General features: G+C 35.5%; 1 protein-coding gene across 3 annotated transcripts in view; it reads left to right on the top strand.

Moving 5' to 3' along the window:
• Positions 1-23,004, top strand: part of FAM184B (family with sequence similarity 184 member B) — a 39,394-nt gene that overhangs the window by 7,099 nt on the left and 9,291 nt on the right. For all 3 annotated transcript variants that reach the window (XM_057377909.1, XM_057377908.1, XM_057377907.1), the window contains exons 2-5: positions 7,790-8,548; positions 15,635-15,745; positions 20,615-20,827; positions 22,101-22,254. In XM_057377909.1, the coding sequence (XP_057233892.1) occupies positions 7,790-8,548; positions 15,635-15,745; positions 20,615-20,827; positions 22,101-22,254 (1,237 nt within the window). The remainder of the gene's footprint in view (positions 1-7,789; positions 8,549-15,634; positions 15,746-20,614; positions 20,828-22,100; positions 22,255-23,004) is intronic.

The following is a 23,004-nucleotide window of genomic DNA, read 5'->3' as shown; positions in this document are numbered from 1 at the left end:
GACTAACTRTATTTGAATTCAATACATTTTACAATCACTTATTGAATCCATCTGATATTTTAGTTGAATTTGCTTACAGCAGCAAGAACTTAAATTTTGGTGCCTGTAATAGCAGAAACTCGTATTATAAATTCATAGATATCTGAAGGTTCYGATGGTTCTTTGTCTTAATTAGGAAAGTATCTAGAATGTATAAAGAAATCTTGTAAATTTTAAAAATCCCTCTGTGAGAATGCAAACTACAGGACAATAAGAATTTGGTCCAATGTGTATAATTMTTTAGTTTAGATTAGGAAGAAACAGCATTCATTTTATCTATGCTTATCACAAATGTACATAAAGGGCAAAACTTGCAATAAATATTTTGTGTTAAAAAAAATTATAATAGTCATCAATATGTATTTGTCTGGGAAAATCTTTCACCTCGAGCTGTAATTAAATCAACAGTTCTACAATTTATATTTGCAAGACTTCCAAATTCYTCTCTATTTGAAGTAAATACTTGGAAAGATGGGAATCAAGTGAGAGCTTACTTGACAAGTCTCTTTGGGTACTGTATTTATTGTAAAATTGGACAATGTTGCTTTGTCATAAYCTGCAAGTCAGAAGGTATTTTGGAAACATAAAATTTCAGGTAAATATCTAGAATAGTTTAAAAAAAAAACCAACCAAACAAAGCTTTTGAAAGCTCCAAAGATACGTGTGCAATTTAGACTCCTTAAAATTCTTTAAAAGTCTGGGATGTAATGGCACCTTTTGCAAAATATAGTGTTATTTTGGCAAATGAACTCTATCACCACTGTATTTAAATCTGTTTGATTAACTCCTGGTTGATTAACATTAAGTCCTATTTTTGAAGTGTAATAGAGATCAAACTCCTATGAGTTTTAGATAGTTTTGTATCCTAGAAGAGCTTGATATGTAACAAAAAACAGAGCTAAATTGTCAGTGAATTTGACACAGAATTGGTGACTTCACTGGTGTACTAAAAATCCATCTGTTCTACAGTGACGGCACAGAGCACACAGATATAAATGTGGCTTGTGTCAGATYCTCTACTTCTTGCACATTATACATCTGAAAGAGCTTCCTAAGATAAAGTTGAACTCATCCAAGACTGTAATAGCCTAACATTTATGGGGATATTTGAGGTCTTAAGGAGTTAAGCAAGCATTTCACTAACACAGCTATTGCACAATGTGAAGAGAAAGGACTCTGAAATCGAACAAATTGACCTTTCTGCTTGCCTACATATGTGTGTGTTAATTTACCTTGATTTTTCAGTRCCTAAGCATAAGCTTTTAAAAAGTATTTTCATCTAGCTCTGTGGTTTTTAATAGACAGATATTTTATCTAATTTAGCTTTTTACTGAAAAATAATGTCATCCTCTGACAATATTTGAATACAGCTTAACCTGATAAATATGCTCAAGATTAATTTGAAACACCTCAGGGATAACAAAGTAGAAATGTATTTCATGTAAATGTCATGCTGACTGATTTTATTTATTCTAGCTCTTAATTACACATGGAATCTACAAAAAAAATATAGTGCATTTTCTATTTAAGTTTTGAAAAATTATTTCAAATTTATGTAGAAAATGGTTTTGACATATAGGATACAACATGAGCCAGGAACTGTAAAAAGTATTTACAGTATTGTAATGTAAGGAGGCAGATGCTACAAAGATCTGGGGTAGATCTTGCATTATTTCACATAGTAAGTAATGACCTGGAAGTAAAAATAAACATCATATTAAAATTAATCACTATACTAATTCAAAGGTAGTCATAAACATCTAAGCAAAATGGAARCAAATAAAGAATATAGATAGAAGATAAACTGCATTCAGTTAACAAACAGCCTGTATCTGTTTTGGTTTGTAAATTGTTGGTAAAACAGCATGAAGTGGGCATATAGAAATGGAATCAGTATGAAATATATTAGTGCAGGATGGTGAGAAACCCCAGAAAACAGGCAATTTATCAGTTTTAATCTCTAAGAATGGAGATTTTTTTTTSCTTTTGCATGGTACTATCTCAGCTATGTAGAAGAAGTGAGAGCTGGAAGTGGGGTATGCAGAAAAAATATAAACCCATGAAGCAATTAATTTCACTTCTGTCACCTCATTTGAACACCTGTATACGGAAGGGAAATATTGTCCTTTGGAGGCACCTGTCCTTGTTCTTTGACTAACTTGGATTAGATTTGTGATGATGCAATGGATGATRTTGGGTGAGATGAATCCCATCTCCTATGCAGGAAACATCTTCCTGAGAATGAAATGTGTAGAGTTTCCACAGTAATTGCTAGTGGCCTCCTCAGACCTCCTTCTGTGATAGCTGTGTTCCAGARCAACCAGTTTCTCTCAGAATTTCCATGTCAGATCTGAAGAAATCTTTCCTGTTTCTTGCCATGCTGAGGAGGCACTGCTTACAACCAGTCATAGCACATGATTTGTGACCAGTGTAAAGAGAAGGCATTAAAGTTGAGTAGATTTTATCAAACAGTTCCAGAAGAMATTTTGGTAATAAACCACCTCAGATTTTCCCAGCAGAGGAGTCTCTTTCTAGAATTAACCTCTGATTCTATAATATATTTTTGCTTTGCTGAAATTGTTGGGATGTAGCATTGGTGTCCAATATGTTGTTCATATGCAGATAGCACAAAAAGTGGTTACACATAGATAAAAAAAATCAAGAATTTTGGAGATTAGACTTGTGACACGTACTGCAGTCCAGACACTTAATGGACTCCCAACTAACTTTCATAATTCTACAGTGTATTTTTTGCTTTGTTGAAATTATTGGWGCCTTTTTGAGCACCTGCTCTGCTTGTGGAATTATTCTTGCAATATAGTTTTACCTTTCTAATTCTTAAATTGCCTGGCAGTTATTCTGCTTAGTTTGTTAGAAACTGTACAATACAAATGAGGGACAGCGGAACGTCTCTTTATTAAAATTTAGGTGAGGGCTCATTTTATGTTAAATCACACCTGAGACATTAAGTGCAATACATAAGACATCACTTTCTATGTTCAGTATTACTCTACATTCACAGAAAGATAAAAAAAGTAAAAAGTACCTGTGTTATTTTCTTGTATTAAATTTAAACTAAATRGGGGGAAACAAAATGAGTGGCAGTAAGAGGCAAAAATCATGCCAAAATATATTAGAAACCTGTAGACATTTTATGCTTATGCTTTCTTGATGCATTTTAGTATTTCACTGTAATTTTTAGACTGACTAACAATATAAGATACATGTAGGAAAAGGGGCAAAATTTGAACATATTAAGAACAAATTTTGAGCCCTCTTCTACAGTGAATTTCTAGATAAGGCAAGTCTATGGGACGTTCAGGGGTGAGAGAYATTGCACCATGAGCTTCTGCCCAAGAGCCATCAGATCATCTAAACATGGGGAGATTTCATACAATGCCATTGGCTACCTCTGTGCTGCACCATTTTACAGTCCTTCAGACCCTGGAAGAGTATTATCATGGATGAAAGCCCATAGATTCACCCTGAAATAGAAGAGAACTCCCTGGAGCAAAATCCTTTTTTATTATAGTAATTAGGATTCATTCTGGTGCAGGATACAAGCAATACAACTCTTCTGAAACACTTTGGGATGTTTGGAGTAACAATTTTTTTAAAGCTTCTCTCATACTACACAACGCTAGACGTGTTTTTGTTATCAACAGTTGCTGTAGATATTTGGATTCATGAAATTCTTCCTGTGCTTTCAGGGAACCACAGAGAATGCAAAGAGAGAGATGAGACTTAATTCTTTAGGTCCCAAGTAATACCTTGGAGAAGTATCATGTATCATATATCACCTATGTTTGAAATCAGCATAGGTGTAAAAATGGATCAGCACTGTAGGTAATCATAGCCTAGGTGTGTAATTTAATTGAAAGACMTTATTCTTCAGTGTTAGAACATGAGAGACTTGTCAGAGTATTAATTAATAAATTGTGGGAGGTGGGTTTATTTTCTAGARAAACTGTGGAGCTGGGGACAGAGGACACCAAGGAATAGGGGAGCCATTTGTTTAAGTAACTGAAGTTATTTTTGTTAATTTCTCTGTCCTTTGCTTTTGGAGACACCATTCAAGGCTGGCATGTTTATAAATAACTCACTCTGCTCTGGTCTGGTTGTCAGGTAGACAGGATGATTTCAAAGTAASCAATACACCTGCTGCTACTAGGGAAAAGGAGATGATGCACTGAGTCACCAGACATCAGTGACCCTCTAGCAAATTTCTTCCTTAGTAACAGAAGTTTGTCTGCTTCYCTGCTTTGTTTAGAGTGCTGCCAGGAGTACCCTGTTTGGCACCCCCATCCCAGGCCTTTTCTCATTCATTTGTTTCTTGGGCTTTTTTTTTGTTTTAACTCTTTTTTTTCTGTCATAAAGGTTTTGTGTCTACTAGCTTGGGCCTGAAGGAAGAACATTTAAGATATTTTGCTTTTATTTGATTCATCTTAGCATCCTCATTCCTCAGCTTCCATACCAAATTGTCTTACTTCTTATTCAGCAAGAAAAACAACTTGCTGGAACCAGATTTTTCATTGTGACAGTCAAATTCTTCTAAGAGTAATATTAAACACTGCTATAGGAAGACAGTCATTTTTGGTTTGAATGCTTTGGCTTTGTCCCCACTCTTGAGGTGCAGTTGAATATTTTCTTCTTTTTTTTTTTTTTTTTTTTTTTTTTTTTTTTATATCACCATAAGGAAAATAAGACAGAAAATGCTATTTAGATTTATAGCATTTGGCGGATAAAATAGGACAAATAAGATGTGTTCACATTCACTGCACTGTTAATATTCAAATGTATGTGTGTAATAGTSTTTTTAATAATATACCATACAACACTCAGGTGCTATTAATTCAGTACAARATTTCCCAATCCATTTGGGTTTGGAGAATTTTAAGGAGGCAGTAGCCATTGCTATTATGGTAGCAACTCCAAGAGCAATGAGATGCTTTTTTTGTTTGAATGCTACTCTKTACTGTCAAATGGTCAACTTTAGAGCTGCTTTTTAAAAGCTGTTTATCAACACAACCATTAAGGGGTTGATCCATATTACTGTACACTCACAAGGTACAGGTGCTGAAATAATTTTTCAGTATTTTTCCTTTCAGCACATAAAGCCCCATATTCAACTCATATGACTCCAGTCTTCAAAATGAGGTATTTGTATCTGGAATAGGAATATAGTAGCTATATTCAGTAGGGAGTGAAAGGCATGTGTGAAGGTCTTAAATTTCATAAAGTACAGAGCAGCAGCTGTCTCAAAATTAAATCTTTTAAGAAGGTTAAGATATGGAGAAGTCAGTTCCAGCACTCAAGCTTGAAGATCAAATTTAAGGGCATGCTAGTCAAATGCTTCATTGTGGTTCTAGCCAATATTGAACAGAAGTGTGGCAATAATAGATTGGGCAGTGAGGCCAATTTCTTCCATTCTTTTAGATAACTCCCCTAAGGTGCTGCTGGTTATCTAATGCATAGCAGAATTTAGGAAACGTGTATGATTTAAGTCAGATTTTAGAGGAATCCAAATTCCACTATCAGCCYGAAAACAACATAATATGAGGCAGGCAATGATGATTTACTAGATAAATTGAAGTGAAAGTCTGCGCTATAAAGGCTGGATGTTAATTTTTTGCTTTATTGGCGGAATGAAATACAGAAATATGATCATCAGCATCTGCCCTAGTTAACTGAAGAATCGCCCAACCTAATTACTGGTCATTTAGTGTGGAAAATGTAGGCAAGATTAATCCTCTTGGAGTTTTTATGTCTGTCTCCTGAATAGATAAGAACTGTTCATGGAATGTTAATGAGATGAAGAAATCTGCTCAATATACTCTAATTATTTCCATTTCAAAGGAACATGATTAAAAGTAACAGAGAAGAATTAACGGCTTGTAATCTTAAGCCCAAAAATATACCTATCTAAAACCAGGCAATAACTTCTTATCTGATACTCTTCTGAAATATGATACTGCTATTCTCTTTTGTCAAATGTTTATCCAGAAATGTATCCAGACCACATTTTGCATTTTTGATGTTTTAAGGCCTCTGTGCCTAATTCATTACTGCCAGGGAGGAAATTGACTACACACAAGATGTATTTGTGTGTTTGCTTTCATTTATGGTTGATTGAAATTCAATAAGTTATTCATGCACAGATAGCATGAGAAGCGGTTGGACATAGATAAGCAAATTCAATAGAAGACATCTTCAGGGCTTATACAACATACYGCAGGCTTGTGGTGCTTATTGTGGTCAAAGCACTTGCTGGACTCTCAACTGAGACTTGCCCTGATGAAGACTTGAAGATTACAGGGCCAAAATTCTAGTATAATTAAAGTACTAGTTGTTAACTTGTTTCTGTATTTATTTACTTACTCAGGGCTATGATTTTCTCAAATAYTGTCTGAGGATCTTTTGATTAACTGCTGTTGACTCAGACCAGACTGAAAATATCTGTCAAAACTCGTGTACAAATTCCAAACCTAGTTTTTTAGGACAGTAAATTGTCCCTAAAAAAAACCCTAACCAACCAAGCAAATGGAAAACTTTCATACACAATGTCTTGCTCTCCTTGAGTTAGATAACTTTATTTAGTAGAAACTGGATTAGCCCCCATATGTCCTAGTGGAGGTCTGCTAAGGCAAGCATGTGTCTTTTCAAGGCAGTTACCATGTTGTACAAATATATTTTATGTAGCTGTCCTGTAAATTTAACATGGACCTTTGCTCTTCATTTCAGGCTACTGTTGGCTTCCAATAGCGTTTTCTTTTTCAAACAATAGTACAGTGTTTGTACAACAGCTTGTGTRAGAACTATTTGGTGTATGTTATGATAACAGATGAAGTCTGCTTAAGTTAATAATGTCTTACAGTCATGAGAATTATTATTCTGCATTTTGTAAAACAAAATAAAGCATTAAAGGGCTCAAATCTGTTGTTTAGAAAAATTACTTATTGTCATAAGAGTGTGGCTTGAATCTGTTAAAACCTGTTTTGAGATTTATAGCTGTTACTGAAACGATATGAGCAAAATCCTGAAACACTTGATTGTGTTCATTGCCTGAACACATCTCAGAATCAAACCAAAAGATGATTGCAGTGGAGTAATACCTACCCTGACATGCTGATCGAACTGACTTGTCAAGAATGTGACTTCCAGGAGTGCATTTTCCTGGTGTTTTGGCTGAAGTCAGGAGTACAGAATTTAATCCACTTTTCATACTTTCATTTACATCATGAAGTGATTTTGGTCTATATGAACTGGATGCCAGGATCTCAGGTTTCACTGTTCAGATTTGCCAGTACTGGTCCCCAGCACTTCATCATGCCAAAGACAATGTGGCCTTCAGTAGCAGGCCAGTAGTAGACCTGGTACACTGAAGGTCAGATGAACTGGRCAACAAATAAAGAGTCAGTTAAAGAAGGGACTCAATGTCCTTCCTTGTATTAGAGATCAAACTAGTGGCATGAAATGACAACTTTCCTAGAATAAAAGAAATTTCTGACAAAAAGTGAAAAAAAAATTGTCATGCTATTCTCTTCCTTTCTTATAAGGTTTATAAYTGTCTCTTCTGTTYCTACTGCACAAAAAAAAAMCCCAAAACAACACAAAGAACCACCACCACTACAAAAATACTAATCTATGGCAGTATTCTCTTTTAGTGTTTAACAMCTTGATAAATATAGTAACTGGATTAATGGCTACTGTTCACTAGATCCTTTATTCTTCTATTTTTTCTTGTTGATAGGTGATATATGCCCTGAACACTAAGAATGATGAACATGAGGACAGTATACAGGCTCTGAGAGAGGCTCATGAAGAAGAAATTCAGAATATTCTTGCTGAGACAAGGGAAACGATTCTCCAGTGTAAAAGCAAAATTGAAGAAGAACAGTTACTGAGAAAGCATATTCAGACCCTTGAAATTGCAGTAGAACAACATAAGAGATTGAAGGAAGAAGCCTTGGCAGAGTTAATACTGTGTAAAAAGCAAGCAGAAGAGAAGGAGTCAAGAACAGAAGTGAAACAAGCTCASATGGGCCTTTCTACAGGCACAGTAGGTAGCAATGCAAGCTTTGAAAACAAGCTTCTGCATTTAAATCAGGAATTTGRTGGACTGCTAAATGAATGTAAAGCATTTAGAAGAGAAAATCTAGATAAAAAAGTAAATTTAGATGAAAAATGTAGTGTAGAAAGACACACTGTAATAAATGAGACAGTGAACCTGAAGAGCGARAACCAGAAAACAGCTGAAGAACATACTCAGAAAATAAGTAAACTGCAAGCCCCTTATGAGACAGAAAGAGAGACTTYGAAAAGAGCTATGCAACAATCTGTTACAGAAATGAATTGTCAGCAAAGAGAAACAGAGCAAAAGAAAAGCTCAGAGATTGAGGAAGGTTTTTTGCTGCAGCAGGTAAAGAAGCTGGAGGCAGACCTAGAGGAGAAAAGCCAGAARATAAATGAGAGGAAGAAGCATTCCCAGAAGCTGAAGGAGAGAATACAGGTAGAGTATGAGAATGTAATCCCCATCTCTGCCTGAGAAAGTGRAAATTATCAATTCTTTAAAATTTGGGAGAGGAAAGTCTTTTAAAAATCATGTTGATTCAAATGCTTTTTAAGCAGTAAAGCAGTTTTAGAGGCTTAGAATGGAAATAGGAAGGATATAGTGCTGACAGCTTTAAGGAAAGAGTTAAGATAATTAGAAACTCATTAGAACATTTTGAACACTAGACTTTGTATTCCTTGAGGGGGGAGTGAGGTAAAATGTATCYGTTGGCTGAACAGAGTTTTACTTGTCCTGCCGAGAAATGTGAAGAGAACAGCAGGCAGGCACTACAGCTACCAATGAGTGTTTACAGAATACATTCTCCTTTTCTCTTGTGGTAATAGCTTGGTGCATGGATCTGAATGKGTTTAGATAAGAGACCTGAGCTGGCAGTTTAGGAATCAAGTGCTCTGTATGACTCTTAGAGAAGTGRCTTGTACCAAGTGCCATTTAATGARGTGTCCGTTACACTTGTGAAGTTTTGTGTGCTGAACTGTGAGACTTTTGCCAGGAATTTGTTCTCATTTAGTTCTCACCTCACACTTTGCCTGCCTACCCTCACTGCTGTGTGTCTCATACATTTGCAGCACAGCTCTGCAGCCCCTTCYTGGTTGCTTCATGTGTGAGGTGCAGTTTCAGAGMCTGGCATGTGGGCAATCTGCCAAACAGCTCTTTTTGGTACATAAGGTYAGAATGCAGGAAAGATGCTGATGGACTGTGCTGAAGATGAAGGACCCAGTCATGCTCCATGCTCGACAGTTCAGCTTCCTTCTGATACTTTTGGTACTTTGTATAACATAAAATCACATACCMGACATGTCCCCAGCCCTCTGGCAGCTATCTAGCATATTAAATAAGAAAACATCTTGAAGGTCTAGACTTGGAATATTACAGAATAACAAAAAATGTTCCCTAATGGAAAAGAATATTTTCTTCCTTTAGAGGAAGAAAGCCCCAGAATTCTACAGAGAGCAGGGTCAGTCCAGTCAGCTGTGTTCTTCCAAAACAGCTCTTAACTGTTTTCACCATCTGCCCTCACATCTTGCTTGCCACTATCATTTTGCTGATGATGCAGAGTTCTGAGCTACTTCTTTGAGKATGTTCTTAGAGGGAGTTCAGTACAGTCACTGCCTTTTTGTTTCACAAGATCAGAGGATGAATTGAATACCCCTTCCCCAACATTATTCAGTTTTCATTGTCTCAATGTGTAGATCTGTAGCAGAACCTCTTTTACGGAAAAATGGAGATGATACAATGAGTGGCAGAGAGGCAGATAAGCCCCTTTTTTAAATTGAGTCAATCTGCAATATCTGTTTCAATAATAAAAGGTATCCTGGCTCTGTAGAAGTTGGAAGTGGTACAGGGGAAGAGGGAAGGAAGATCTTGATTTTTTTTTTTGTGGCTACTTCAGGTAACATTCAGGGAAAATAAAGAATAAACACATGAAAACTTATGCACATGGTTTCTTCTTCTGATTTATTGTATAAGAAATGCAGTCATTTAGGAATGAATCATGCAAAATATGATAGGAAGTTGAAATAAGAGGATGATATCATAAGCAACTTATTTTCTAAATTCAGTATTATCTGGATAAAACTGAAATGTTTTCTGAAGGACATATGTTCAACTCGTACATTTCAAATCCTTTATGTGTGTGGAATGAGGCTGATTTACACACCACCAGAGCATATTACCTTGAATCTTTGAAGAGATACCCCAGACTAGGATAAATCTGGAAGGAGGGAAAGAGTTAGATATGATGTTATTTCCTGTTTCTTTATAGTTTAAATAAAAAAAAGGTTGAAGTTTCTCCTTTCTAAACTGACTATTTTTTGTGCCATCATTGAATGCTACATCTTTTTTGGGCTTCTGTGGACAATGGAAGACAGGGAAATAGCAACATCTTTTTAGTCAGAAATACCTCAGAGCATTAGTAAACACTAGCAGGAAAAACTTATAAGTCTTGAAAGCAGAAAGGACTCTGGTTGAAACAAGATGAATTTTTGTTTTCTCTTTAGTGTATACCAAGAGGTGTGAGATGTTTAGATGAAAGGCATTACATTAGTGCACATTTATTACCATAGAACAGAGAATACAAAGATTGGCAAGTCATTAAGTCTGATCTGTTCAGTCTAGTTTTAAAAGAATTCTGGCATATATGCCAGAGGTAGAAGTAAAAAGCTTGCTGGGAAGTGTTGAGCTACAGAGTGTTAAATGCAAGTTGATAAAMCCCCGAGGTTTTATTCGACATTCATATAGGAACAAATGGCAATTTAATATGAGTTAGTATTGCAGTATTATGCTAGACATCTAAAGCTAAAACTAGAACCTCCAGAAATAAAACATTAAATATGATTTTTTTTTCTTTTAGTTATGGAAAGCCAATTCCCAGCAAAGTCTGTAGGACCCAATTCTTTCTGAGTTTAGGCATCTGTGTTATGGGTTATGTTACGAATTGTTGTATTTGAGCAACTGAAAAAGACCCTAACGAACATTAACTTTTGGCATAAGTTGTCATGAAGCTAATGGAAGTATAAACTATTTCAGGTTTAGGATAATATCAGGCATCTTTTAGATGGTAACTAATGATGGATATTCACTTTACAATAATGCCAACTACCTGTGAGGGAAAGGCTCCACATCACAAATATTCTGGCAGCAGAGACAGTTTAAGTGGATGGAAGAGCAAGGAATGCATTTAAATCAGCTCTGTAGGTGAAAGATTTATATCATGGAACACGAAGAGAGAAAATAACCATATATTTCTTATTACAAGAAAATGTGTAATAAACGGGAAAGTACTGTCATGCATATTTTAGGACTTGGAAGTGTAGCTTAAGTGAACACAGCAAGAAATTCTGGGATCAAAATGTATAGTGAAGAAAGAGGAAGAAGATCTAAGTGTAGTCAAAGAGAGAAATGCACATCAAGAAAGGAAATCCTGCATAAAGCAGGTAAGATGATCATTAATGTCATTCTAAAGTATTTCCCATGCTAGTAGTCACTGATATTGGAAATTCTGCAAGTTATTTATGCTACTTGAAATGCAAATTTTGGTACCACAGAAGATATGGAAACTATGTTGAATTCCCAAAGCAAAGCTGTTAATAAGGTAGAGGAACTGAAACATCAAATAACGCAGCTGCAGCAAATGACTTTTACCCGAGTCAGAAAAAGAGCAACTCTGAAGATGTGCAAGAGCGTTAACAGGTGATTTTCTCTCAAATATTCAGACGCATGGCATTCCAAAAGTACTGAAATCAACACAGATTTTCTTTTAAGATTAATGGCTCTTGGATTATTGTACAGTAGCCAATCCTGTAAGATTGCCAGGTCTTTGAGCTCATTCAGTGGAACACTGACTCACGTTCATTAACTGAAGTACTTGAGTTGCTGCAAAGACAGCAAGGGAGCTACAGGCATCTTTGGGTTAGACCAGGGCATAGTGTTCAACTGCTACTGTAACTAAAACCTTAAAGAGAACAATGTTCAGGGCAGCCTTTCTCTATTGAGGTCAATTTGGAATACTGATTTATTTATTTTTAAATATAGAAAACAGTTATTCTCAAAAGCTGTGCAGAAATGATACTGAGAATAAACTCAATAAAATGAGGGATGTGTGTATCCTGAGAGTACCCTCTTTACAATATCTTCCCTTAACCAACTGTCCAGCCCTGAATCTTTTCTATGCTTTTTTGTTCTCTTCAACTATTGTGCTACCATTCAGAAAAATTAAACTTGGCATCAAAATCAGCAAATCATCAACTATACTTTTTCACCAGACAAAGGTTGTCCTTGAGGGAGCCTGTGTGKTTGGAAGTGAGTTACGTACCCAAGCTCCAACTAGAATAGCAAAAAACCCCAAATCATTCCTAGACTGCAGAAGAGGCTCACCATCCTGAATCAGTACAGTTCTACATTTTTAATTAAAATAACACCAATGCTTTTCAATGGAATATTTCCACCTAAACAGCATATTCACTATAAAATAGACTACTGTGACCCCAGAATTCTACTCTGGGTTTTGTTTTTTTTTTTTCATGCTATATATATCTATTGTGTTTTGTATCCTATGGAAACTGTAGCTGTTTACAAGGAGGGTATGAATAAAAGAGACAGAGCACTTTCTTTGTGAAGTCAAGCATCAGTCCCATAAGGAAAAGATTTGTCTGAAGGAATAGCTGTTAAAAATTATAGCAGATCATGTAATGAAGGACACAAAGGAAATCAGGCCAGTCTAAAACTTCATAGAATCTGAAAAAAATGTAGTAGGTAGGTATGTTCTTCTATTTATAAATGCTTTAATTCTTCTGGTTTTAATCTTATTGTCACAGTGACATAATTTGTATTCTTCTCACTGGAGGCACTTTGAATTAACATAAAATACCAGGATTTTCTCACTACAGGGGAAAAAAAAAGAAAAAGAAAAAAGAAAGGTCAGACTGATATATTTCTGTGAAAAGCTCCAGAGACAGGAAGGTGAATTTATCCTTGATGTGATAAACGGCCTTCTTAGCAATACTTATCCTTGCATGCTTTCCATGTGGCAGTTGGAGTGATTTATATAAGAGCCTTCCTGAAGAAGAATGTATTGTGTKTGTTATTCCAGTTTCTGACTTAAATTTTCAAGGATCCCTGCTGTGATATACTCAGATAAACTGATTTAACCAAAATTTTGCATTGTTTAGGCAGAGGATCTAATTCTGCAAAGTGCTGGTAAATTTATTCAGACTGCRTATGTTACCAATGAAATTACAACTATTTACAAATGCATGTGMAGAAATATATATATATGTCCTTATTTAATTTTGTCAAAAAGAATGTTTATCTTCTTGTAGATCCAAATAGCTTACCTGAGGAATACCTTTTTTTACAGTATGTTTTAAGTGGCTGAGCTGTTATTTTTGTTGTTATGCATTAGCAGAGATTGGCTTAAGAGATTCTTCAAGGAATTTCACCTTCCTCAGAACTCTGTGACTGAATCCTTTGGCTTTAGGAAATTTGTAGTAGTCTCTAATGTTTCTGTGCAGTAGAAACTTAACCGTGAGCAGAATTCTGTTGAAATAGAGGAGAGCCTTGAAACACATGTGTAGTTTTAAGCAGTGCTTTAATGCTTAGTGAAGCTCACAAGTCAATGCATGTCCAAGTGGTTTGCTAAATTTGAGCACAAGCTAAGSGGAAGACTTGTGTGTTTGTCAAAGATCTTCTAGACAGGAAAAGAAGGTTCATTTGAGCAGTTTGTAGAATGGGACAACCGGACTACTTGTCAAGTGGTTTTGAGRCCCTTCTTGATGCTAAGAATGAGCTTCTACCCATTTTTCTGCAGTTAACACTGCTCCAACTTTCTGAGTTCAGCATTTACTTGAGAATAWTAAAATACTTACTGACAAGTTGTGAAGTCATAAAAAGCTGCTGTCCCTAAATGTTGAGCTTGATTGTACCTGCCTGTTCTTGGAGATTAGGAATTGTGTTTMGTGTTTGTCAGAAGAATTAATTTGCATTAAAGTGCAATCTTATTTCTCAAAATTGAACCGGGGTGAGTATACATTCTTTTATCTGCTTGGGAAGGGCTCAAATTTGATCATTATGTGAAGATGCAGTGCTTCAAGGTACACAATTACACTAGTGAAGCCTTATGAAAATGATTTTGCCTATTATATAGTGTATTCTACTTATTATTAGCTTGTACATGTATGCTTAAAATTATGCCAGGCTGAGTGAGTCAGATTGAATTTAGGTMTCAAACAGTTAATACTTCAGAAAAAAAGGCATAGTAGTAGACCTTTATTACTTACAGGCAATAAATATTATTGCTTATATTATCTTCTTAGAGGTCAATATAGATTTAATCAGACAAATATTGAGTTAGTAAAACTTAAATAAAATTATAATATTTTTCATTATTGATGCTGGTTTTATCTTCTTACTCAATTAAGGCCTGTAACAGCTTTTTAGGAAGTACTGTATCTGTTTTTCCAGATAGAAAAGTTACGATACAGAGAAGGAAGTCAGTTGACAGAGCTGAAGTGGGAATGCTGCACCTGAYCTTCAGATTTTAATAAAAAGATTGTTATATCATCTCCCTTTTATACAGGCAAAACTAAGGYTAATTTCTCCCTCAGAATATTCACATATCTGTTTAATTCCATCRTTTAATTTCTAACTGAGTTGTAACTAGGGTGGGGTGAGTGAGAAGGAACTGTATAGGATGGGGGAGGTGTTAAATTGCTTTTTTTTCCTATTTCCATCATTTGCAGTGTCTGAAGACATGGTAGAATATTTTTTCAGTCAGCAAATTGGCACAAATAGGAAGAGCAAGCACACTAATAAGCTTGTAATGCATATCACTTCAGGAAGTTTCTAGAAGTTGCACTTTCATTCTTTCTACAATAAGTAATTGCTAATGCTACAAACAATTGCTACAAGCTCTTTGTCACTGCCTTGCAACTGGTGTTACAATTGATTTTTTGAAGTATTTCGTGCAACAAGGTGATTATATAATCCTCATTTTTAAATTATTATTTGAATTTATTTTTATTTCCTCACTATGATTTTTTCTAAGGATGGTATCAGATATTGCTTCATTCGATTCTCTTTTCTTTTAATTGCCCATTAGTTAGTGATCTTGTTATTTATATGGCTAATGTGTATTTATGGTTTTCCAGACCTCGTGGGTGACTCTTGCATACTAAATTATTTTTGAACATTAACACCACTCAAGGCAAAACAGTCTCTTCATGCTATACAGTTTTACATCTTAGGGAAGCTTTCAGTAGAAGATTAAGATTATGTGAACTGTGTTGTCACACTGATATTAGAATAGGAAGGACCAAACCAAACTGTTGATACTTTTTAAATCGAATAACACATGAGTGGCAATAAAAGACAGTAGCATGTACTATTGTGTACACTGCTGTATTATCTAGGATAATGTAGAAGAAATGTGTTCTTTTTCATGCTGCATGCTTTATCCCAGCTATTGCATGCTCTTGTTTTTTTTGTTTCTTTTTTTTTTTTTTTTTTTTTTTTTTTTTTTAATTTTAGGAGCTCCAGACACAGCTAGATGAATTTAAAAGAAAATCTGAGTGTGAACTAAAGCAACTAGAGAAGGAGAAAGAAGTACTAACTGGGAAACTTCAAAACTCTTCACTTGAGGTAAACTAGCCATAAATGTAATGCAATAATAAAATTTCATTTCTTCATTTTTCATCCCATCTGAAAGATTCTGGATTAGATTTTAATACTATTTGTTGTGTCTATCACTCAATAAAATATGCAAGGACTCCASATAAAAATAATGGAAATAACTGCTTCTGTGAAGCAATATCTATGAAGATTTTGACAAGCCTATTTTTTTTGATAAATTTCATATATCACTCTTTGGAGATGTGCTAAGGTGAGGAGTTTGGTTATATTAGGATTGTAGGGTGACTGATTGTTTGTATATAGGACAAAGTGAGATTAGAACCTTTCTTATAGCTCCTGTTAAYGTTCTGATTTTTTTTGTAATGCATAGAGATGTATCTTCACTGATTGTAACCAGTTTCGCTTCCCTCAAGTTCAGTGGGTGTTTGCATGGCAACAACTCTGCAAAAGCTGAAGACCTAGATCTTCTTCACATGACATTTGTAGACTCTCAGGGGCCATAATAAGCTCTTGTTGAGTGTTCAAAGACAGAAAAAGGACAGATAGGCTTATCAGGAGGCTCAGCAAAATGTTGTCCTCTCTCTACTACCTCCACCATCCCACGTGCCATTACTACCCCTTGGTGTGCATGTTCCAGCAATCAGGGCATGTGTTGTGCTCATTTATGATATGCAATGCCTGGTTTTTGTCCCATCTGTGCTGCACTAGCTGTACTAGTTGTGAGTGCAGCATGGGCTTTCCTTTTTCATTTCTCCTGTAAAACATACTTTTACTTTCCATTATCAGTGACATTCTGATGTTCTATCTATTTCTGAATCTTAGGAATACAGAATTTAAGTGTAATTTAATGTTCTGAAAGTTTCATCTATTTTTAAGTTTCATTACACATTTCTGCATGCCACTGTTGCCTACAGATTCTTTTCTGAGAGGATTTAAGGTCAATCCAACCTATGTTGACCTATCTAGAGTGAAGGCAATTATTCAGGTTTTGCAGATGCAAAAAGTAAGGTAGCAGGTCATCAAAGTACTATTCAGGAGAGTAAAATATGAAAGAAACCACTGTTTTCTAACTGCTCATCTGCTCACATCACAAGATCATGGTAAAGAGTGGCGGGAAATTATTGCMACTATAAACATAAATATCAATAAAWAATATCAAATAGTATGTAGCATGCCATATGTTCACAGCACCATGGTAGATTTGGACAGATACAATGAGAAACATTTTATTGTATCTTAGAATCTATCTGCTCTCTAAAAGGAGGAAATTATCCATTTGAAGAGAAATTTTGCATTTTTCTTGATTACTCCAGAAGTTACTTTCCAAACTACAAATTACTTGGCCGTATTGCCAGGGCTGTGAAGTAGTTTCAACTTGTAATAGTTTCCCTCTATAGSTACATGAATATTCACAGCCAAGAAAGCACCATTTACTGTATAACATTATGTTTCACTGAGGGCACGATTCCCAGCTGGGAATCTTTGCAATGGCTCAGCCCAGAGCTTCCGCCTCAAAGGTTAGGTAATGTGCTGTTACTAATCCAGTTCTAACCTGGATACGATTTCAGATCTAAAAATAGCTTCCTTGGCTGCCTAAGACCCATTTTTGGTTGGACTGACATAGCTACAGCACTATGCAAAATAGATAGATGCATGATAATTTCATCTCTCTGGGGTTGCACTTCAAAGTGGCAGTATTTCTGTATTAATAAGATTTTTGTGAATCAAGAAATAGACTTGCATGTGTTTAGTTATTTAGAAGAAAAGACATGAGACCCTGTGTAGGTTGAATGCTAATTGATTAGCATCCTTGCTTTTGCTATACAGGATCTCTTCAGCATGTGTTAAAAGATCTTGGTGTCACAATATAAGATATAAAGCTATTAGAAAGTGTTCAAAGGATGGCTACAGAGATGGTGAAGGGCGTTGAGGGGAAGCCCTATGAGGAGCAGCTGAGGTCTCTTGGTCTGTTCAGCCTGGAGAAGAGACTGAGGGGAGAYCTCACTGCAGTCTAGAACTTCCTCAAGAGGAGAAGAGAAGGAGCAGGGACTGATCTCTTCTCTGTGGTGACCAGTGACAGGACAGAGGRAATGGCCTGAAGTTGTGTCAGGGGAGGTTTAGGTTGGATATTAGAAAAATGTTTTTCTCTGGGTGGTTGGGCACTGGAACAGCTCCCCAGGGAAGGGGTCACAGCACCAAGCCTGGCAGAGCTGAAGAAGTGTTTGGACAATGCTCTCGGGCCCACGGTGTGACTCCTGGTGATGCTGCTCTGCAGGGYCAGGAGTAGGACTTCTATGATCCTTATGTTCCCTCCCAATCAGAATATTCTATGATTCTGTGCTTCTATTCTGAAATTAGAAGATACACAAAATGAAAGTGCCCATCAAGGCATCACCTTGTCATGATACATCTTTGAACAATGCTACCACAGCCATGGCCAGAGTTTTGATGGATCTTGGAGATATCTCCAAATAGCAGCCAAAGACTGTGTTCACACTATTCGCTCTGGTCAATTRCCACAAGTTTAGGAAGATTGTTTATTGTGAATTTAATTGAAGTAACTCTGAAATAAGTAAAAAACCCCAGTAAAATACAATTTTTCATTTTGTTGTTACTTCTGCCATATTACTGTTACGATGTAATAGCTTCATAGTAGGTGTAAAACCCTATATATAGGTGATATCTGGGTGCCTTATTTTGAATCAGAACAAATTCTCAGTTGCAGTGACCATCTATACTACCTCAAAAGACAATTATAAGTCTTTTATGTTAAATCCTTCCCCTAGCAATGCATTGAGAAAATGTACTTACAAGCACAGTGAATTAAATAATCAGAGCAGCAGTGAGTCAACTGTGATGGCATTTGCAGCCTTACATTTGCCAAGTATTTTATCCATGGGCTATCAAACTCTGAGAAATACTTCTCCAAAAGAATCAAACCATCCAATCCAAGAGAAGGACAGTAATGGTTAGAAAAGAATGAAACTTGAAAGACTGTTGAAATATTTCAGAATTTTCAGTCATCTTTTAGTCATAGTTACTCATTTTTACTTTACTTGGAAGACAGTGGAATGCATAATCAACTATTGTAAGAAAGGTGAAGTGCAAACATAACCCTGCAATTTGGAAAGAATTCAGCAGAGCCTAAAAGATACTGCTGCTTTGATTTTATACAGTGGCTAAATAATGTTTGCATCTCTAAGATCACTTTATGCAATTCCAGTGGATAAAAGTCAGTCTGTAATGGTATTAAAAGTACAGTTTTTTCAAGAACTTTTGTTTTGCAGCAGGAAGACATTATAAAACACAAAATCCCATGGTGTTGCTGGTTTGTTAATGATAAAATCATCCAAGTAGATTCTGGACTGATGTGAGTTGGTGTAGTTTCATTGGCTTAAACATTGCTTTACCAGGTTCAACAGATTGAGGGTCTGGCTATCTGTTTGGAAGCCAGGAAATGCAATGATATATTTGGGCACTACAAAACATTCCAGAAAAGGATTTTGACTGGTGGATTTGGAAGCCTTTTTAATTGCAAGACAGGAGGAGGAAACCTGATAGGATGGAAAARTTAATTTCTTAACTTCTAATACGTTCAAAGGAACAGGATTCATGAGTGTGTTTGTATGCCTGATACATTTCTGTAGGGCTTTTMCCCTTAATCACTGAAAAATAATGTTTTAAAACTACTTTTCCTTCTGATTTCTTACTACATTGTTTTTTCTGTTGCTACCAATTTGCTGTTTAGCCTGTTTCTAGTTAGTCGGATCTTTTGTTTTATGTTAGAAGTGCTTTGAACCAATAATTGTCTGTGAAGAGTTGACCATAGTTGTGACCATAGATGAAGTTTATATAGTTTTCTTTCCTACCCAGATGACTGTTTCATTTGCTTAAGAAGTGTTCCAAGTGACATTTTTCCTGTTTCAGATTTTTCTGTTGTAAAATATATAGTCTATTCTTCTGGCACATTTTTTTTTTTGTAAAGCCTAGGAAACGCAGGCAAAAAAGGCATACTTGAGTGTAGTGATGTTAACGCATGTTGTGTCAGCTGATAGGAAAGACTGTACAGCATTAAGTGTTTCACATCAAAATTTAGTTTTATAAAGAACAGCAGTACCTGAAAAACTTCGGCGTTTCCATTCTTTTCATAGGAAAGCATTGGCTTGAGTTCAAGAGGTGTGAAGACAAAGTAATTTTTTTACCTATAACCAGAAGCCAAAGTGCCCCTTTGATTAAATCTTACGATTTACCAGATTTTTTTTTTTTTTAAGTAATAAAAAAAAAATTCAGCAGCTCTGGAAACTAAAGTATGGCTGGCAAGTGCCTCTGGCATCTGCCCGTTCTTGGAGTGTATCCAATCCACAGATAGATCCCATTACACAGATATATTAAYGGCAATTAATCTTTTTCATTATGAATAGTATTTTGTAATTATTGTTCACTAGCTTGATCAGATAATTTTTTGTGTGTATATGTTTAATTGGATCATAACAAAAGAAGCCAAGAAACAACTGGATGAATAGTGAACTTAAATCCACAGTTTGAGGCACATAAAGCTAGGTCCACTTTCAAATTAAATAAACCAGTTTTGTTGAATAGCTTCAGCACAGCCTTAGGCCTACCTTCTGGTTTGTGCCTTATTATTGTGCAAATTGAACTATGGATTATAGGTATGAGATGGAGATGATTTGAAATTTTTTTAAAGTACTTGACAGGTAGTATATGCAAAAGTGTTGCAAGGGTTCCTTGCACAAAACAAGCATCTTGCTATTTTTTCATAAAGCGGTACATGCTCATAAAATATACTCAACTTTACGTAATTCCTCTCCATTGTGAAAGCAGCCATTAATCCTATCCTGCTGACTTACTTTCTGGAAGGTGGCTCAGCTGAAGCAAATATTAGACCAACAAGCAAATAATTTCAAGGAGTCACTGAAGAAACATAATCTACAGTCCAACAAAGAAAAGGAGAAACTTTTGCAGGATCTTCAAAACAGCATTAAAGAAAACCARAATGTTAAACTGCACTTGGAGGCATCGCACCAAAAAGTCTTAAAAATGTTGGAGAAAAGCAAGAATCAGGAGCTCAAGGTCAGTTTACTACATACTGATGTAAAAAAATATCATATTTATGGGAGAAACCATTTTAATGAGAGCCAATACTCAAAACTCAGTTATTGACAGTTATCCTAATTATGGGTTGCCATTGTTGCACATAATGAATTATTCTGTGATTTTGAAACCTCATCATCATCAGGCTGGGAAGGGWGGCAGGGGGGTTGGTGGATTGTGGGGTTTTTGCTTTGTTTTGGTTTTTTATAATTTTAACATTTTAACGTAGACCACAGTATGAATAAATGTTTCATAAAATAATACACCCTAAAGTTAGGCTGCAGTGAATACAMGCTCCCTTATCTGTGGCCCTAGTTCAGACATACAAGGGAATTCCTGCATGTATTAATAACAGGCCTCAGTTTTATTATTTTTCATCCATTATGAATTTATACATAAATACTTAAGAAGTATAATAGACACATATARTGATGTGTATTGCTTTATATACATACAAGAAATCAATTCAGTAAGTGGATAACCAATGCTTTTAAAGGTTCAAGTGGATTAATTTCAGTAACAAAATGTTAATGCAATATACTGAGGTTCTAAAGACTGTTGCTGTCTGAGAAAAAATCAGCTTGAAAAATTGCATGTGATTGTGACATGGAGTTCAGCTGTCCCTGTTGATTCTCTCWGCTTAGACAACCTTATAAAACATAGGTAATAAAACCACCCTAAGTAGAATTTAATATCTTGTTATATATTCCAAATAAAATTCCAGTTTTAGCAAAAACAAGCTGAAGCAGTGAGTTGGTAAGAATGAAACTGAGGACAGGAGTTTGCTTTCAGAGCCACTAAAGAGCAACTGCTCCATCATTTACAGTGTACTGTACAGCAGTACTTTTAATGATAGTGGAAGCTTGAGCCAAGAATGATACAAGGAAAGATAGAAGCCTTTGTCTGACACACTGTGATGATAGCTAATGACAAACAGGTCAAATCTGGGGGCTTTGTATGTTGAATAGTAAAACTTTCTTATGTCAAATAATGCAGATGTCAGTGTTATTATTTCATCATACACATAAATCTAAGAAGTTATATCCTGATAATTTCTCTTGTATCTATTAAGTGCTAATTTTTAACTTCAGTTCATTTTTATGCAGGCATTGATAAAGTGTCTTGTAAAGGGGTKATGAAAATTAAAGTTCTACAATGAAAGGATAGATCCATCCTAGCATTACAAAGAAAGCAACAAGCTGATAAATAAGTTCCAACTACTTTGTTTTTGGGGGGGAACTTTTGCTTACAGGAGGCAGAAGAACGTTTGAAAAAGGAATTTAATGAGACTTTCAAGATCCAACATCAGTCTCATAGGCTGGAAATACAAACTTTGGAAGAAAAGGCAAAGAAAGAATTACATGATGAACTTGAGCAGATACAGAAGCAGCAAACCCTGTTGCTAGGTAAAGTGTGCTCTGTTCCCATTGCTTGATTATATATACATGCTGAGAACCACTGACTTTCATTCCATTCATTTTCTTTCCCTTCTTCTGGAAACTCAGGTCTTTGTGAATCTCTCTTTTCATACCCTGCAATGTCAGCAATACAGACTTAATATTCTTTGTTAACCAAGCCCTCAATTTTCAGCTGCAAAATGTTGCTGTGAGAGTATTCTAGTGTACAGCATTCAAGTGTGTATTATGAGGTATATGACACTGGAAAATTAAAGTGAGTTTATAGACTTTACTTATTTTTCTATGTTGGGAAGAATTATTATATGTGCTTCAAGTCTATTCTGTTAAGTTCAGCAGAGGAGATCAGTTGCTCCCTATGTATTGCTTAATCAGTTTTCAATGTTCCCTAAGCTGTTCAGGACTAAACAGCATTAGAAAAACATGTAATATCTACAGGTTTAATCTCAGRTTATTCAAGCTCATCTATAAAGTGTTTTTTAATTAAAGAAAGAATAATTTGAAAGTATTTTAAGTACATACTGAATTTTCTTCTTTTTTTTTTTTTCTTAGTAATTAAAATTTGACAGAAAGATTTCTTGCTCTCTAAGGTTTACATTCAATAGATAAGATTCACTTCTTCAGGAAAAGTTGTTGGGAGACAGCAGAGATAAAAACTTCTTTCTCCTTGTACTTGATCCAYCCCCAAACTTGTAGCCAATATACATAAAAATAGGAGTATCTGACAGATGAGCTTACTTA

The sequence above is a fragment of the Malurus melanocephalus genome, unplaced genomic scaffold (assembly GCF_030028575.1).
Source record: "Malurus melanocephalus ecotype Western Australia unplaced genomic scaffold, MMel_1.1 scaffold_333, whole genome shotgun sequence".
NCBI classification, from domain to species: domain Eukaryota; kingdom Metazoa; phylum Chordata; class Aves; order Passeriformes; family Maluridae; genus Malurus; species Malurus melanocephalus.
Note: the sequence above shows the minus strand (reverse complement) of the source record. Positions and strands in the feature narration are given on the sequence as shown.